Source organism: Hylaeus anthracinus, unplaced genomic scaffold (genome assembly GCF_026225885.1).
Source record: "Hylaeus anthracinus isolate JK02 unplaced genomic scaffold, UHH_iyHylAnth1.0_haploid 11985, whole genome shotgun sequence".
Classification (NCBI taxonomy): domain Eukaryota; kingdom Metazoa; phylum Arthropoda; class Insecta; order Hymenoptera; family Colletidae; genus Hylaeus; species Hylaeus anthracinus.
The window spans coordinates 10,924,824-10,942,636 of record NW_026534333.1 but is presented as its reverse complement, the minus strand read 5'-3'; the positions used below and the strand labels follow the sequence as shown (position 1 = coordinate 10,942,636).

Sequence of the window (17,813 nt, the reverse complement as noted above, 5' to 3'; positions counted from 1 at the left end):
AGGACGATCGTCGAATCTCTCGGAAAGAAGGACAGAAGCCGGACCGTTTATCGCTAGATGCATTAATTACGCCGCCGACGGGAATTCCAAGCCGGAGAGGACAAGCTTTATCGTGGAAATAATAATTTACAGCGTCGCGAGGCCGCCGCGGCTTAAATCGCAGCGTGCAACTTGTCAGAAGCGTAGCGAGGACACCGCCGAGTATAGCGAATGAATAGAGCTGGTAGTTCGGGTAGCTTTTGGTCAGTCACCATGGTTGGCTACGAGAATCTGCAGCTTGGAATTGTTATCAGGGGATATTGAAAATGTCGGTTAACGAGCTGGTGAACATGATTCAGTCTAAGGACCATAAAACGTGAAAATTTGTTGGTACATTTGTGGTACGCGGGCGAGGAAAGGCTATGTTTGACGATGAAGATATTTCGAATCTTTGATTTTCATTTTGACCTCGACAGCTGAAGTGCCATCAACTCAGTTTTCGAAGGAAACATTTGACTAACAAGAGCACACAAGACTCGATTCCATCTGGAAACCATCGACAAATCTCTGTTTTCGAAGCCACCCTGACTTCTCCATTCGGCGAAGCCCATAGAAAACCCTCGAATTGAGGGCAACACGCCAAACGAACAACCCTAAACCCACCGCGTGAAATAGCTCGCAAACTTTCTCGCTTCATTAACCCATCGCAGCTCTATCCGCTAATCTCATCTCGGGCCTGGACCAGTCCCGAACACCTCTCGTATCCTGGGGTCCCGCGAGAGCGAAAAAATGCCGAAAGAAGGCGGGGGGTAGGGGTTCCAGACGTTGTTTCGGCAATTCCTTACTCGCCGAGCGTGTCTTCGGTCCTCGCCTCCCCACGAGCCCTATCCACCAATGGATGAATGAACGAAAGCGGCTCTCCGCGACCGGGAATAACCTCATTCACGTTTCCATCCGTCCTTCCTTCCACGCATCCGTGTTCCATGGCTGACACGGTGGGGGGACGCCCGCAGAGTTTTACACGATGCGCCATATGCGATACATTATTATACAATGCGAGCGCCGTATTCTAAGCGCAGCGGAGGGTTTTTTTCGGGGGCCGTATTCTCGTCGCTCCTAAACAGAGAGAACTCCGCGCCAGTCGCCACAAAGAGTCGGAAATCTTTTATACACGGCGACTACTCGCGGCGGGGACCACTTGCCGCGCGTTCGCACACTCGGCACCCGTGGATTCTCTCGTTCTTTCTTTCCGTCCTGGTTTTCTTTCTTTCTTTCGCTCGTCCCCGGGGCTACCTTTTCTTTTCTTCGCTGGTCGTTCTGGGCCACCGAGATATGCCTGCGAGGACACGAGCCCCGCAGAGGCCGCGATTTCTCACGTGCCGCCTCGGGAAATCGCGCGCTGCGTGCGGTTCGCGCGTCTTCATCGGCGGCCTTTCGGCTACCCCACGGGCAAACTCATAGAGCTGTTCATCGGAATATAGCGATTTAAAAATATTTTGGAACCACCTTGGAAGGAAACCACCTTGGAAGGAAATCTCAACGATGGACCAAAGAACCAGAGTTTATTATTATTCACGAAGGGCACAAGGTTTGTTAACAGTGTTCAAATCAGATTGTTCTCGGTCAACCAAACAGTGGACAGTCGTCGTTAATAATCGCCCAAGTGTCGCTGCACGTTCCATGACGCGTGGGGCGTATACGACCCCCGCTGAACTTTCCGTTCAGGTCGCTTGGAATTCTCGTTCATGCTCGTTTGACCGTGTGTTTGTTAAAATAATTCCTTAAAAATTAAATTTATTGCTTTGTTGTCAAATACATATTCAAATTTATACCCTTTTCTTGTTAATTATGGCTTTGTACTATTGAAACATTATAAGGCTAACGTAAAAAACGAGTTCATTTAGTCGTAAAAGTATGGCTCGTATACGCGACCTGAACGGAAAGTCTTCAAGATTCGGTCCGGCACGGAACGTGTTAACGCGACGTTAAACTTTTCAGAAAAAGAAAAAAGATATTTAGAGTAGCTTGCGAACGAATACTTACACAGGGTGTGGCCGAATGACACGCACCAGAGGGCACGAAGTGATTTCTCATGATAAACTAAGAATTGTCATCGTATCTTTACTAATTCTTCAGGTACAGAGCAATTCTTCTAACGAGCCCACGTGACCGTATACGATGTTTGTACCTCTTTCGTGAAACTAGGAAGATATAAATAAGCAGGGAACATCTCACAAATTGAAAATAGTAAACAAGGAAATTAACCTTCTCCTTAACTTCGCACCGTACGAAAATATTTGCGACAACTCACCGTAAACACCGCTATACCCTACCGCTACTAAATTAGCAGAACAGTTAGGAACACAGCCACGAGCACGTAACAAAGAACAACAAAGGCCACGGTTCCCTCGTCGAGCGCTGAACACCTTCGGAAGAAGTCTCTACCTTGGTCAAAGGTGAATCCGCTGTTGTACCGGCTCAGAATAGGGCCAGTCGATTACTCGCCACGGTTCAACGGATCCGATTAGGCGAAAATACGCGGTATTGCCCCGCTGTGCTCAAACCAGACCACCGCAGCCATTGTGCGCCGGATGCGTAGCACGATTGGGGCTGTCAATAGGATCAGGAACGATAACAATGTGTCTCGCGTCAAGAGACCCTCGACGGTCCCCGAAACTCGCTGCGGTAATCCATTAGATTAGGTTTAGGTTTTACGCGGGGACGGCTCGAGTCGATGCCTCTGTTCCGTGTTTGGATACGCTGGGACCTTTTGCACTCGAGCTGGAAGCAACGTCCCGAATGACTGGCTACTTTGTAGGCGCTTCAGGTTGTTTCGTTGTTGGCTCCTCTGCGAAGAGGCGTTGACGCGGCTTGACGGTAACTCTCGTAGACACTTGAATGGGACCTTGAGGCGCGTCTGTTTGTCAGGTTCCTTTGGGACAGAGCACTCTTTTTCTTAATTTGATTGGATCAGCCCGTTCAGTCAAACGTGAAATTGCGGAAGAGGATTGAATAATTTGACTGGAGAATATTGTAAGTCGATATTGATATAATGAAATTCAGATAATCCGACATGCTCGGAATTTCGACACTGTCGAAATTCTATGTTTGATTGTAAGATACACCGGATTATTGGACTGTATTTATAATTCTATCGAAACTGGATTTAAAAAAAAAAACAACTATCACAGTTAATATAGTAATTCAATATATGTTAACAGAAAGGGAAGGCATCGATGTTTTCTAGATTACTGTGCATCGTTCGTAATATTTTGTTATATTCTAAAATATTTCCCAGCAAAAATATCATTGTTTCGAACGAATGGATATTGAATATGGAGGGTAGGATTGGTTTTAATGTTGCGTTCATTAGATTCCGGTATGAAATGAAGTTGTTCCCTACATTTTGGAGAACGTGTAGAAGCGTTATTCCATCCCGCAACAACGAGACTCGTTATGCTGCGAGGCACGGATTATTTTTCCGTTCGCGGTATCTGATCATTATTCTCCATTTTCTCGTTTTCCAATTGTCGAGACCGTTGCTCCACGGTGCGTGCACGATTTCGTGTAGCCACATCCTCCTTTTGTTTTCCCGTATTTCCCCATTCACTCCATCAATATCAGTGATCTCTGAAAAATCACTGTATCACGATACGAGCTGACGTGATTTAGGGAGATCCTTCAGGGAAAACGTTTCCTTTTCAACGTGTCACACTTTCTCCATCAAAGTGGAGTTTCGACCCTGTCAGAGTTCTCTGTGATTAACACTATGTAGCTAACGAGATCTCATTTGTACCTATTTCTACCGCGATCGTTCTAACGACCAGTGTTAAAAACCCTTTCTTCATGCGAATGAAAGGATATTTTACTTGGTAGTAGATAATGTGGGAACACGAATTTTGTTTCTTTTTTCATTGTATTATAAAAGTGAGAAGAAAATAATGTAAGACTCGTCACATATTTTGCAAATAATTATGTTCTCAAAGATACATATTTCACTACATATTTTTGTTGCATTTGGACCAGAGTTTCATTGTTTTGCTCTTCTTGCAGTATTTTACATAGCAAGTCTTTCACGCACGTGAAACTGAACTTGTATTTAATATGACGATTAGACTGTGAATATTTATGCAAATTCATATCGTTATATACGCGGATTCTACATGTTGTAACGTATATTTCATTTAATTTCTTTTTCCGTATTTTTCCATTCAATGCATCAAGTGCAGGTATGATTTAGGGACATCGTTCAGGGAAAATGCTTTCTCTTCATCGTGTCACATTTTCTCCATTAAAGAATAGATTTACTCTGGAAGTGTACTTTGTAATTAACTCTATTCAAAAATTCTCTGAACTCTACTTCCAATAAATCGACCAAATTCTAGCGTCTCTCGAACGCCACGCAATTCTTTAAAAAACGTCAACCATGAAAATTAACCCCACCTCAGATTCCTTCCAAACCCCAAACCACCAACATCTTCTGACCTCTACTTTCAATAAATCGACAAAAATACTTGATCAATTCAAAATTCTTAATTCTAACGACACGCAATTCTGTACAAAACATCCACCATGCAAATTAACCCCACCTTAAGTTCTTTCATAACCCCAACCACCGACACCTTCGGGTCTCTCCCAATAAATTCCTTAGCGGTCCAGCGGACAACGTAATCCCCGAAGGTAGCCGCGTTCTATCAGTCGTTATCGCCTAACGTTTGCGATGGTAATTCTTCCACGAGGTCTACCTGTTGGCGAGTCATCCCGCATGGGAGCACGGACAGAAGCTTGTCGGTCCAAAACTCGTGCGTGTTTGCGAGCGCCGCGAGGAGGTCAGCCCCCGTATAAATACGTGGCGCGCCGGCTCGCTGGGACTGGATCCGACGCGGCATCAGGGTTATAAGATCGGCCACGTCTCTATCTAGGTTCTTTAGTACGGCTGCGAGGGACGCAATATATTTGGGAGGTGGAGAGTGAGATAGGTGGTTAGGTAGGTAGTCGCGGTGGATGTCGGGTAGATAGTCGACCGGCTTCGGTAATGGAGACTGCAGGGTGCCGCTAATGCAGTAGCGATGTCACGGTGCCCGTTGCATCGGTATATTCCTTCCCTTTCCGGCCTTTTGCTCCACCGCGGTTACCATACGTGTTCCTTCTTACCTTAGCGATATCACCCGGGGTCCTACGTGTCCCGTCGTCTTCTCCGCTCCAGGATCTCTCTTTCCCCCTATCTCCGTCTTTCGTTCTTTATCTGCGCCGCTGGTCCTTCTTTCTTTTTTCCTCGATTTAACGGAACCCTATCCGCGTGACACGGCGGATATCTGGACGATGAGAAACATTCTCCGCGCGGATGTGTGCTCGTATCGTTTAAAGTGAATGGAAAAATGGGCGCCGCCTGCATCCCGCGGTTACGATAATTTCTTAGTTATTTTTGTCGTGGCCGGCGCGGATAGCTTAGGTACGATCCGACGTGGCTCCCGGTGTGTCGGCGGACGTCGTAAGAGTATTTGCTCGACTTCTTGCCTCGTTAATTGGCCGACGCCGGCGCGGTACGCTGGGAAGAAAAATGCCCGACCGAGCTCCATCGGGATGTTTAGAGAAATTTAGAGAGCTGCGTTGATTTTCAACCGATGACTGTGTTGCAAATTGGAGCTACGAGATAGAGCGTGTACGGGTAATCGAGCGAGACGGGTGACACTTGTTAAACAAAATTGTTGATGTTCGATGGGTATCGCACGATATCTTGGAGTCGTCTGTGCTACCGCGTGTCCCGACTCCTTATTATGATACACTCCGCCTCTTAGGGAGGGGAAACGATTAGGAGTTTGTATGAAATGTTGATCGAATAAACTGAACGTTTGATGTGGCTAGGTCCTGTAAAGTTGCGAGTTTTTATCTTACGAGCGTTTGGAACGTACGACGTTTGGTTGCAAGTTACCGTTTGGATGGCTTATTTAACAAACTTTGTTGGATATGGATGTCCATACAGGAACATATAGTTGCTTATTAAAATCTGCGGGATGAGATTCGCGTCGAATAAGATATTTCGTTGATATCTCGACGACATATTAAAGAATATCGGCGTTGGTTATAGAAGCTTTAAAGACCTGTTTTCTCATGACATATTGCCATCACGGCCCATTAAACGCACAACTTAGATAAGGTTCTTTATGCGGTGGTCCAGCACAGGGAAAGTTGTATCTCCTTGGTCACGTTTCTTAAATTATTATACCTAGAAAAGCTGTACGATCGTTGAAATTGAAATCTTAATATCGAAGTGGAATATGGTCATTCATACATGTTAACCTAGGGTAAACCAGTACCATTTCGCACTCCTGTGTATTAACATGGCGTTGCGATTTACTAGTGCCTATTTAAGATTGAATATCTCGGAAAGTGAGATTAAACGTATCGCTCAGAAACGTGTTTTACAAGTGTCGTCCTCGTTGCAACAGACACCGCCATTTTGTTATTTTTTTTCTTCTGGGTCAGGCGATAGCGACACTCATACAGATTAAGAACAATTTTTGGTTCGATTGTTTGAGTGAATTATTATAATATTCTTACCTGGAAAAATTTGAGAATACACTTTGAATATGTACTATTATACAGACATTGTTCGGGATTGATATACTTTATACTTTTCTTTGAAAAAATTCATTTAGTTTGTAACTTCTTGAAAGGCGAATTTTAAATGTATTTCTGTTTGCTCTAATTGAATACACACCAACTGAAGCAATTATACATTTAGTCTCACTTTAATTTGGTCACTTTTATAATTCTAAAATGTATTGCAATCATAAGTAATGGTAATTTTGACGTAAAAGCAAGCGTGTACGTATGTGTCAATATCCCTCGAGTGGTTAAGACGTTACACTTAGGGAGACTAAAGTGTCGAGACAACGTTCCAAAATGTTTCATCCACACGATAACGCTTTCTTCACATGGTTAGTAATCTAGGATTTAATGTAAATTCTTCAAATATATCAGGAATTACACCAATCTACCTTTCATCCAGTACGTTCTTCCAAACCAGGCTCCTCGCGTGTAACACTTGTCTCGATCCAAGTACTGCGAAACTAACTCTTCATTGTTTTCTTTTTCAGGATGTTCGGCAGTATGAAACGGTGTGCCCGGTGTCAGGCAGCAATCCTAGCCTCCGAATTAGTAATGCGAGCCAGGGACCTCGTGTTCCACGTTCGTTGTTTCTCCTGTGCGGCTTGCGCCGTGCCCCTGACCAAGGGCGATCATTTCGGGATGAGGGATGGCGCCGTGCTCTGTCGACTTCACTACGAGATGGGCGCGGAAATGCATCCTTCCCAGAGTCCTCCTGTTCCAGTCTACCCACCAGGTCCTCATTATCCTGGCCAACCGTTCCCTTCGCCAGAATTCCTTCATCATCACCATCATCATCCCTCCCATCCCCCGCATCCCCATCACTCGATGCATCCGCAGCATCCTCACAGCCACGTGAGCCCTGTGCCCCTTCAACCCTCGACGCCATCCGTGCCCGACGCGGGATCGCCACCGAAAGTACCATACTTTAACGGCGCCGCTGTCGTGCCGCCGCCTAGACAGAAGGGCAGGCCGAGGAAGAGGAAGCCCAAGGACCTCGAAGCTATGACTGCTAACATAGGTGAGTAGTCGATGCACGGATCTTCATTTCTTTGGTACTTGATCCTCTCGATTCTTCGGTAGCTGACGGTGGTGTCCACAAAGTTTGTAGAATTAACCATCGGCAAACATCAAAATTACTTGGGTCAGAAGTACCGTTACATCGTCTTCCAGTACCATCTAAACGTACACCTACAAAACTTACGCGTACACTTAATAGATACATGCAACCTGGTACGAAGTTTAATTGAAAAATAAACGATAAGGTGGTTTCAAGTTTCCGTATGTATTTCGCGTTGAAATATATATCGGCACAATAATCACAGTCCGCAGCTAGAAAGTAGTGACTTGAAATCTCATGAATTTGGTATACCAACTACCTACTTTTTGAACCATGAAGTTGGCGAATATTTGCTTAATAGTAGAAAAACATGAGAAGGCGTGAAGTGTTATTGAACCTCTTATCTCGTCCAATTAGTGGCGCGAAATTAATACCGCCACAAAGCTAAATAAATCCCATGTTTGCATCAACAGTAATCCTTACTAGTTTTTAATAACGTACCTCACGCAGCCTAATTTACACAAGCTCTTCTAGCAGCTACCGGGATCTCCAAAGTCTACCCTACGAAGTTTCGTTGCTCGGCAATTTCCCTCGCGGTCACACGTCACAATCTCATAGCGAATTGATCGCGTCGAGTTGTGGCAAAGTCGAACGCCAGCACAAAGGTTCGAGTAAATCAACGTTGTCCTGTGTCCGCGCGAGCTGGACTACCTGAAAGAGTTCCGCGACCCGTGTTCAGATATCGCCGGCGTTCCTTCTAATTATATTGCACGGCCAGCTGTCCGCGTAACGTGGTTAATTTAACACCGTCGTCCAGTCAAAAGGCTGTAACCGCGAAACGAAGGAAGTCGTCGCCGACCAGCTCGGTGAGTTATCGACTCTTCCCTGTGCGGTATCATCTCGCTGTTCGCGCGCCGGTGGAGCGGTTGTCGGTACACAAACTGGAGATTTTTGTCATTCTTTGCTTTTTCGCAATGGAAATTGCTCTGTACTTTCAAAAATTCCATCACGAGCGTTGTCTCGCGGGGTGTCGCAATTTGATAAGGGTGTCAGAGTTGAGAATTTTTCGGAGCAAGTCCGTGACGTTTGATTAAAGACAACGATATTTTTCTTATACATATACCACACATATTTTATTATGTACTCTATGTATCGACAAATTAATACATGAAATATTTCTAAAGTAGTAGACCCTATTTAGTAAAAGTATACGTACCTGTTTCGGGTAATCTCTTATTTAGTATGAAGATATATATTTTTTAGAGAGGAGGTACAAACCAGTCTGCGTCAGTACTTGACAAAAATATTACAATGACAAAGTCCGATAAAAGATCCGACTTGATAATGACTTACACATGATGTAAATTTATTCATGTATAAGAATGAGATGTTGTTTGAGTACAGCTATTAGGAATGTCTACTGCGTTCCATGCAATCCCGCGAAGTTAAAGGTTATAACTACAATTGGGGTAGTAAAATTTTAGTCTGAGAACGATCGCGCCATAGAAACTATATTTATCGGCGTAGAGGCTCGTTAAAGTTTCTTAGTTTTAATACGTCATCTCTAACCGCCCGAAGAGTCGCGCGCGCCGTTGTAGCGGTTGTCGGTGGCCCATCCTCGGGGATTTTCATTATTCTTGGCGGGCGGTTGTTCCGCGATGGCAATCGGCCGGGGGCCCCAGGACGAAAATTCCAGCGCGATGGCTGGTCCACCGGTGTGTGCCCAGACCCGTGAGCAGTTCTGGTCCGCGAGACGTCCAGCGCGCGGTCAGATCGCGCACGTACAACGCGTGTCCCGGATACACGAATCCCGACTCCCTCGGCGTGATTTACGGGCGCGCGTGGGCGTGCGGTGTTTGCCACCGAACCCTGATAAAATTTGTCGGCGCGACATAAATTCACGAATCCAATTCCAACAAAGCGTGTACGTGTCGCGCGTGGGCAGAACGCCGCGCTGCTCTCGGCGGTAGCATCCTCTTTCCCGCCAGCGAGAACTTAATTTCGATTGTTGACCGACCGTGGGAACAACGGCTCCTCGTCGATCCAGGGACCCGCGACCACTCGACAGAGCCACCAACCGAGAGCCCCGACCAGTCTTCCGTCCGCTTCTTTCTTCTTTTTCCATTTTTGGCGAAACGGATCCGTGAACGACGATCGCCTGGGACCCATGCATTTTTTCACCGTTTCTTTTTATCGACTAAACTGGTCTTTACGGCACTGCTTGAAGCTGATCCACGAACAACGGTTCGACAATTCGCGCAGGAGTTGGATGTAAACCATCCAACAGTTATCGACCACCTGGGACGGATAGAAAAGTCAAAGAAGCTCGAAAAATGGGTACCGCAAGCGTAGACCGAAAATCGACATTACTTTCCTACCAACCTAATATTTCGAAGTTTCTATGAGCGTTATTTATCTTCGTAAGTCCAGATCGATTTCAGCCAGCAGTCGACACATTTTTCTCAACTTCGCTTCCATCCGATCCCTCGTGCCGAAGGTGACGTCGGGGATCCACGGATGACTGGAAATTATTTCTTCTCTTTGCCCGTCCAGGGGCTGGCCGGACGAGGCGCGAGAATTTATCGTCGGAAATAAAATAATTTGATAGGGGATCTTCTGCGTCGATCGGGCCTTTTTTTCTGGCAAGGTCATCCGGCCCACTCGGAACATTAACGTTCGCGTCTATTTACTTCTTTTTTGACGATGTTCGTGGCTTTTTCGTCGCGACTCGAGAAGAAGGCTGGGCTTGTTCGTGAATGAGACGTTGCGAGCCTTCTTTTGGAAATCTGAGATTGGTCCGTCGTGCCCCGGCCGCCATCTGGGGACATTTCAATTTGGAGTTTGACCGTTATTCAAAATTAAAAGTGAAAAGTCTAGTAGCGAAAGAATTAGTAACGAACCCGTGAGTTATAGAATATTTCTGTCTAAACTATAGTCATAAAAGATCGAATGTAAGGGTACAATGTAATTTCTACACTTAATAATTTTCAAGCACATTCATAATCCCTTAGAAGAATTACTATTAAACTTTGAATCGTGTAAGGATCTATTTAAGATATAGTTCCTAGTGCAGTAGTTAGAAAAGTAATCGAGTATTTATAATTCTAACATTAAGAGGGTTTTCTCCTATCTAGGATCGGAACATTAGTCAAATATTTCCATGCAATTTATTTCAATAAGAAATGAATTATCGATAGAATCCCAATATTGTGACAAATTTAACAAAATTATTATTCTTCGCAAGCCTAGCTTTCGTTTGACGAAAATATCTATCGCCAATAGGTGTCATTATTACCGAAACGTATCTCTGCGGTTAGAATTGACCTTCTGGGATCAAATTCATCAGTTCATCCGACAGCCAATGAGAGCAAACTGCTAAAAAAACGGTAGCTAGATCTAGTTGGCAAGCTGGCGTAGATGAACAGACGCTAGCCGAACGATCTCGATCTTATCGATCCGATCGATTCATCGGCTCCCGAGAGCGCGGTCGTTCAGCAACCGTCAAGCGGCGCTTTATCTTCCGGGACAAGCGAAGTCTCGAGGACAAGATAGGTATACCCGGAATGAGGTATCGTGCCTACAAACTATTTGCTGCATAGAGTTGTAATTGGCCGTGTATCCACTGGTCTTTCGCATACGCTATCACCCTTCTTGTTTGCACTCGAGGAGCTAATGAGCTGTGATACACATCAAACAGCGCTAGAGTCGCAACCGGCGGCATTGGCCGCTTCCGACGGTACCTCGCCATTGCCTCGGGTCTTGCGAATGTCGCTTCGAGAACTTTATTCGCCATCGGGACGCGTACGGACGTGCTCGAGTCGATACGGGAAAAATAATCGTTTGCTAGACATTCCTCGTTGTTTTATCCTCGGTTGCTTCGTACGGTGTAAAATTGTACGGATTCTCGTAGGGTAGCATGTCTCCAGAGATTCACCTTGCGTTCTTCGGTCAATATTCTCGAGTAGGTAGATCGGGATAGCGACGAAACTATATTTTAACGATCTATTTGACTTTTTGTTGTTTTCGGACGATCCAATGTCAAGTTATCGCGCGAATCGTGGAAAAGGGGACAAATTCTCCCTGTGGTTTTGACAGTGAAGAAAATTATTAAAAATAAATAACAGATATTGTCTTTAACAAAGACTGAAATAATAGTTTAACATGTCTGGTATTATGTATTATTATTGTATACAAGAAGTAGCGGATGAGATCGCCTTTAACCCTTACCTCCTACGGTGGTTTCTGATCACACATTTACTGCGATTAGGTCGGACACCACCTTGTCATATTTTCGGGTCATTTTTCACCTGATAACGCATTTATCACGCACAAATAGGGGTATTACTTGCTAGAAAAAAATCAAAATTAATTTTCATTTGTAACCTTTGGGTGATTTCTGTTTCACTGGATTCAGTCTTCACAGTTGCGCAAACAATACAAAAATATTACGATGGAACTAATATGTCGGTCGCTTCTGACCCGATCGCAGTAGAAAAGGGTTAATTTTCACGAGATTACGTTACTTTTATAACGATCCGCATCTAACGCAACCATTCGCAACCATTCGCACCCATTCCATTCGGCAAGTCAAATTTAATTTTGTGCACTTCTTTTATAAACAGTATTCCTATCTCTTTTAATTTTGAAGATAAAACCATCGCAACAACGTACCTTCGAAATTCTTAACCCCAGTCTCTCCTTCGTCACTTGTTCCAACCAATAATCCAAGTACAGAGCGAACAACGAACACGGTGGACAATGTTGCGGCAACATTGACGTCACCTGTATCGAAACGATAAACGACGTTCCGGTCGAAACATAAATCTAACTGGTCCAACCCCTCGCGGAGGATCCGCCGTCGGAAAAGATGCCCCGACCCGATACACCCGATACGGGCGGCTTCAAAAATACCCGCGACACCGGTGTTTAATTAAGACGCATAATCCGGATGTTGGGATTTATGTTGCAGATTTAAACGCGGACTACATAGATATGCCCTTCGGTAGAGGGGGCCCGGCGACTCCTGGCATGCCTGGTTCCAACAGCAGAACAAAACGAATGAGAACGAGTTTCAAGCATCACCAGTTAAGGACGATGAAGAGTTACTTCGCGATCAATCACAATCCCGACGCGAAGGATCTCAAGCAACTTTCCCAGAAAACTGGCTTGCCAAAAAGGGTGCTGCAGGTAAGATTCGCCTCGATTCCCATAGTTCAGTGCTGTCTCGTTTCGAGCAAATCGAGTCTCGTTTTCGATCGAACGTGGCTTCAGCATTCGATCAATGCGTCCATGGATACACAAGCTCTGTCGCTGCTCTTTCGTTATTTCGTTTCGCGACAATTGATCGCGGAAATGTTGTCCGTGGACGTTTTCCGTTTTCGTGAAACGTGTTCGATTAAAATTGATTCGTAAGCTCGATACTGATTCTATCATTCACGAGAGTCTTCCTTTTCCCAATTGCCTATCATTCGTATTCTCCAACGAACGATAAACCTCTAAGTGCGAAACAATCTATGAAAAATATATTTATGAAAAATCGCTTGTATGTATCGAGAGGGGGAAGGAATATTTATTCTAAACCGTGATTGTTATTAATATTTAAGCGAATATCAAACCTTACGTATGTGGTATTACTGTATACACTGTAAATGTTTTCGGAGATATTAGTTTTAATTGCATCTCGAAGTTTCAAATTGTTATTCCAATGTTTTTTGAATAAGTACATAATTAAATTTGGGCATTACCCTTGAGGGCTTTGTGGAGTCGAGAAACGTCGAGTAGTAGATTCTAAGTAACTAAACTCGATGAACTAAAGTCCAACGATACTCGCAACGCGTGCGGAGTGTCGCGCGTCACGGTACGGTCTTGATGCGTAATTAAATCGAAATTTACAGGGTGGCTTCGCGGGAAAAGTATTCGCGTCGGGGCAGGCGAGCGGCCTCCTCCAATTAGTGCGCGTCGTCAATGACGCATGACGCCCTTCATAGACGCTAAAAGTATCCGAGACCTTTGGTATACGTCGTTTTGGACAGATTGTATCGTCGAGGCATCCTCGTGTTGTTCGATTCGGGCGGTGTCTTTGGAATTTATGCGACCGCGTTACGTTTATTTCTGCGGCCCTTGAAACGCTGAAACACGCACGGTGGGAGGTTAAAGATAGAAGAGATTGTTAGTACGCGAAAAGACGAGGGAAAATTGTTATCTCTCGCGTGTCCTGTTTTCTGGCTCTACTCGCGACGTCTCCTGCGATTCCCCGTCTCGATTTCGGCTGCGCCGTGTATCATTTTCGTCCCGCTCCGGAGATAAATACGGCGACTGTTCTTTCGGGGCTGGCATTTCGCTAGAAAAATGTTACTTTGAAAAATAACTACGCCACGATAAGCGTCCACCATCCGAAGCAGTTAGGTTTAACATTAAAGCGCTGTTCGCACGGTAGCGAATTATTTATACGGTATACTTTACGCTTCGTAGAAGTTGTCGTGGAAAGAGGTTGTTATAAAAGTCGAAAAAATGTGGTCCAACGAAGACTTATCTTTATTGCGAGCATTTTTTACTATTTATTAATGGTAAAATCGGTACTTCTATCTCTGTTGTTCAGTGTTTTCGCGGATGTTGTCGACCCGACGAATTCTCAGTCTTCGTCGGAAAGGAGGCTTCCTTATTAAAAAGGAGAAAGGTACTCTATGATTCGATATTTATTCCTGGGAGAAGAGTTGGCTTCTATTCCGTCGTACCGCGTAATGCTTCTAGCTTCGCGTAAAAACGAGAAAATCGACGAAAAAAGGCTCGCAGAAAGTCTCATTAAAGGAATCGTACAAAAAACTCTTCGTCAATTCCTTCGTTCCGCCGTAGCAACATTTCCTCGATCTCCTCCGTGAACGGTGCTCTTCGAGATCCGACTGGTACCAAAATAAAGCACGCAAACGCACGGTAGAAAGTCTCGAAGATGGTCTCTCTCACGAGCACCGCTTCGTCTGATACCCATCGCTCGGCTAAGAAAGAACAGTCGAGGGAAAGAGGAGAGACGGCTGCTTTCCAGAGCCTGGCAAAAGAAAGAAAACAAGAGAGGATGAAAACCACAGAAATGTAGAGAGGAAAATTGCCACTGAAACATGGATAGGACTTTGAATATAGGTGACTTTTAAGCGATAATGCGCGATTCTTGGAAGTCGATTTCTGTATATTCAATTTGCCTCAAATTCTGAATAAGTACAAATTAGATTTTGGTACTTTAACGTCATCGGAATTATATTCCTTTCGTGCTCACGTTTAAATGTAGAGATGATTATTTTCTATTTTTATTTTAACGTACGTCGTATTGTTTTCTCGCAAATGAAATTGAGAATTTGTTTTGTGAATAAAAAAATGAAAGTTGGCGTGGTTATAAGTAGTGTTTCGCGTTTAAAGCGCTTTGCAAAGGGAATACACAGCTAGTATTAATTACTAAGACTACTTCTTTTCACACCTTTTTAAACGGGTTATACATTGTAGAGTTTACTTTCTTTTTTAAGTGGTGTCGTATTCCTTGTTCTGTGTGACCCAGACAAAACTGAGTTCACTTTAGCATCAACTATCTGTATCGTTGAAATCTAGGTAACGTGTCCTCGGATTCTCTTCATTTGCCTATTTATATACGTGTACATGCATATTTCATTTCCCGAACTGTTTCTAGAATAAAGAAGTAGAGAAAGGTTCATTTTTATATTTTTTATACACACAGATAATATACTCCCGTACAACGCGGTAAATACGTAACGCGTTGCATGAAATCGAGTTTGGAGAAATCGAGTTTTACGAGAATTTTCATCGTATAACACGAATAATATAAGTAACATTTAGCCGTAACAAACAACAACATAATTACGAAACGGATGAAATCGGGTGCGATGAAGATAGGCGGAGAAAACACGGAATCCCGTGTTTTATTGTTTAGCGCGTTGTAGAAACTCGCGTTACGCGGGAGTTTAGTGTATGCATGTACATATGTATAAACGAAGCGCTGCTCGCGAGAGGGGCCATCTTCGATTTATCACCACGAGGGGAATTTTATTTATCTTATGTAATAGACTCTTACCTAAATTTTTTACCCGGTGTCCGTAAATATACAAATATCCGGAAACATCGGAACGATAGCGTATATACGTATAACACACGAAATTAAACACAGGTACACCTAAGAAGCTCCTCGATATATTTCCAACAGTTACGTTACATTTTGCAGCAAAGAAGTTTCCTTCTAGCGAGAGTAACAAATAGAATAAACGGATACTCGCGTGCTAATTTCTCGAAGTTGGCCCTTCTCGCGGTATCAGCACCCGTCAGATATCCATCGTTTGGCGAGGAACGAACGTGGAGCGAAGAAGAGACGGCTGCTTTCCAGAGCTTGGCAAAAGGGAGAAAAAGAAAAGGGGCAAAAAAATGAAGAAAGGTGGAGAGAAAAATCGCGGCTGGAAGATGGATAGCCGGTGGTTCTCGATGCGTTTCCTCCTTTTTTTGTTTCTTTTCTTTTTTCCCCGAGGGAGTCGCGCGTATGCCGTGGCTCCTATAAAAATATTCACGTGCGGCCGAACCGCCGCCGCGCTCGCGGAGACGTACGCGCGCGCTTCTCCCAATTAGTGCGTGCTGCAGGCGGCACGGCGGGCGCGTTGAGGTAAAAGAACCGCATGGGCCGCGTGATATTTCCGTCGACGAGCCTCTGTGGCCTTTCTCCGTAATTATGGCCCTCCGTCAATCCGCCGCTGCTCGAAATCCCCCCAACGTTTGGTCGGCTGGTCGGTCTGGCCGAGGCGAAGTTTTGTCGTAACGAGCGCGGCCGCGGCTGCCCTCGTTAACCCACTACCGTTAAATTACATAGGCGAATCTATTCCGTTGGCCCTGCCGTGCTTTAATTCTGCCCATGGGCCGCCGCATCGATCGTGGATCGACGATTAACGCGGACCAACCGAAAATCACCGGTTACCCGGCGATTAGTAGTCGAGCTTCTGGTCTTTCGGGCCCTGGAGGGCAACCGTGATCGCTTCCGCTTGTTTCGCGGTCGGGCCCTTGGTTTTTATGGGAAATTAATCTGCGCCCGCTCGGTGAAGGTTGGCCTGATGGACGGTTTGCGCTCTCGAGGCGTTTCTTGAAAATGCTTCGTGTATAATGGAGATGCTCCGAATTTTCAAAACCTGCAATTTTCGTTTATTAACATTTTCCTGCGTTAAAAGCGTCGGTAAGTTCAAATGTGGCCGCATTTAAAAAAGGGAAGACATACAGCATTCGTATAAGAAAGTTAGGTGTATGAACAAATTACTTCGTATTAAATGGCGCAATTTGTAAAGATAAACGACGAAGTCTAAGATTTCAACCTAAAAGATGGCAACATTTCAGTGCACGTCTTTGTGACTGTTTCACACGCGACCACGCATTACGATAATACAAAATAGTACAGAATACTACAAAATTTTGATTTCTGGCATAAACGTGCTCCTCGATATCTAAACATATCTAAAGAATTCAATGTTTCGCGATTCCTCTTCGTACATTTTGGAGCGAAGTGGCTCCAATCGCAAAGGGTTAACTTCGTAATCTCCAACATCTCCGAATCACATCTCGCGAACCTCATAAATAATTACGACAGTTTCACGCATGCGCAAAGAGACTCTTCGCGCTCTATGCAGAAATTCCCGTCCGAGCACATGGAACCTCCGAAAAAAGAAGACCGCAAACCCCGGCCCATTCGAATTTCGGAGCGAAGTCTCCCATCCGCTCGAGAGATCCTGAAAAAATGTTCATCCGACATCCGTTCGCAGGGCTCCTATTCATCCATCCGTCTCCGTGCAACAAATTTCACATCCTCGCGCCCTCCAGGCCTCTTTCCTTTCGCGCATTCCCTCTATCATTAGCTCGGCGCATCCTCGGCTTTCAGGACAAAACCGTAGCTCGTCGACCGACTACAAAGCCACCATCCCTCGGGACGAAAGGGTAAAATCCTCGAAATCCTTGGCACTTCTGCCGGGAACCAGACTCGCCTTGGGATCCATGCAGACGCGCGGTGACTCGATGGCGCCGGCAGCAGCCAAAGAAGATATAGAGAAAGAGAAAAGACCTGGGGTCGTCGGGTGGCATAGGGGAGGAGAAGAGAGAGAGAGAGAGAGAGAGAGAGAGAGAGAGAGAGAGAGAGAGA

At 44.9% G+C, this 17,813-nt stretch overlaps 2 protein-coding genes across 3 annotated transcripts in view; one reads left to right on the top strand and one right to left on the bottom strand.

Annotated features, from left to right (window-relative positions):
* LOC128887223 (mitochondrial inner membrane protein OXA1L) overlaps positions 1-17,813 on the bottom strand; it is a 173,892-nt gene that overhangs the window by 113,039 nt on the left and 43,040 nt on the right. The gene's annotated exons all lie outside the window — the stretch shown is intronic.
* Positions 1-17,813, top strand: part of LOC128887218 (protein apterous-like) — a 64,047-nt gene that overhangs the window by 41,251 nt on the left and 4,983 nt on the right. For both annotated transcript variants that reach the window (XM_054142879.1, XM_054142878.1), the window contains exons 4-5: positions 7,080-7,609; positions 12,618-12,835. In XM_054142879.1, coding sequence (XP_053998854.1) covers positions 7,080-7,609; positions 12,618-12,835 — 748 coding nt within the window. The remainder of the gene's footprint in view (positions 1-7,079; positions 7,610-12,617; positions 12,836-17,813) is intronic.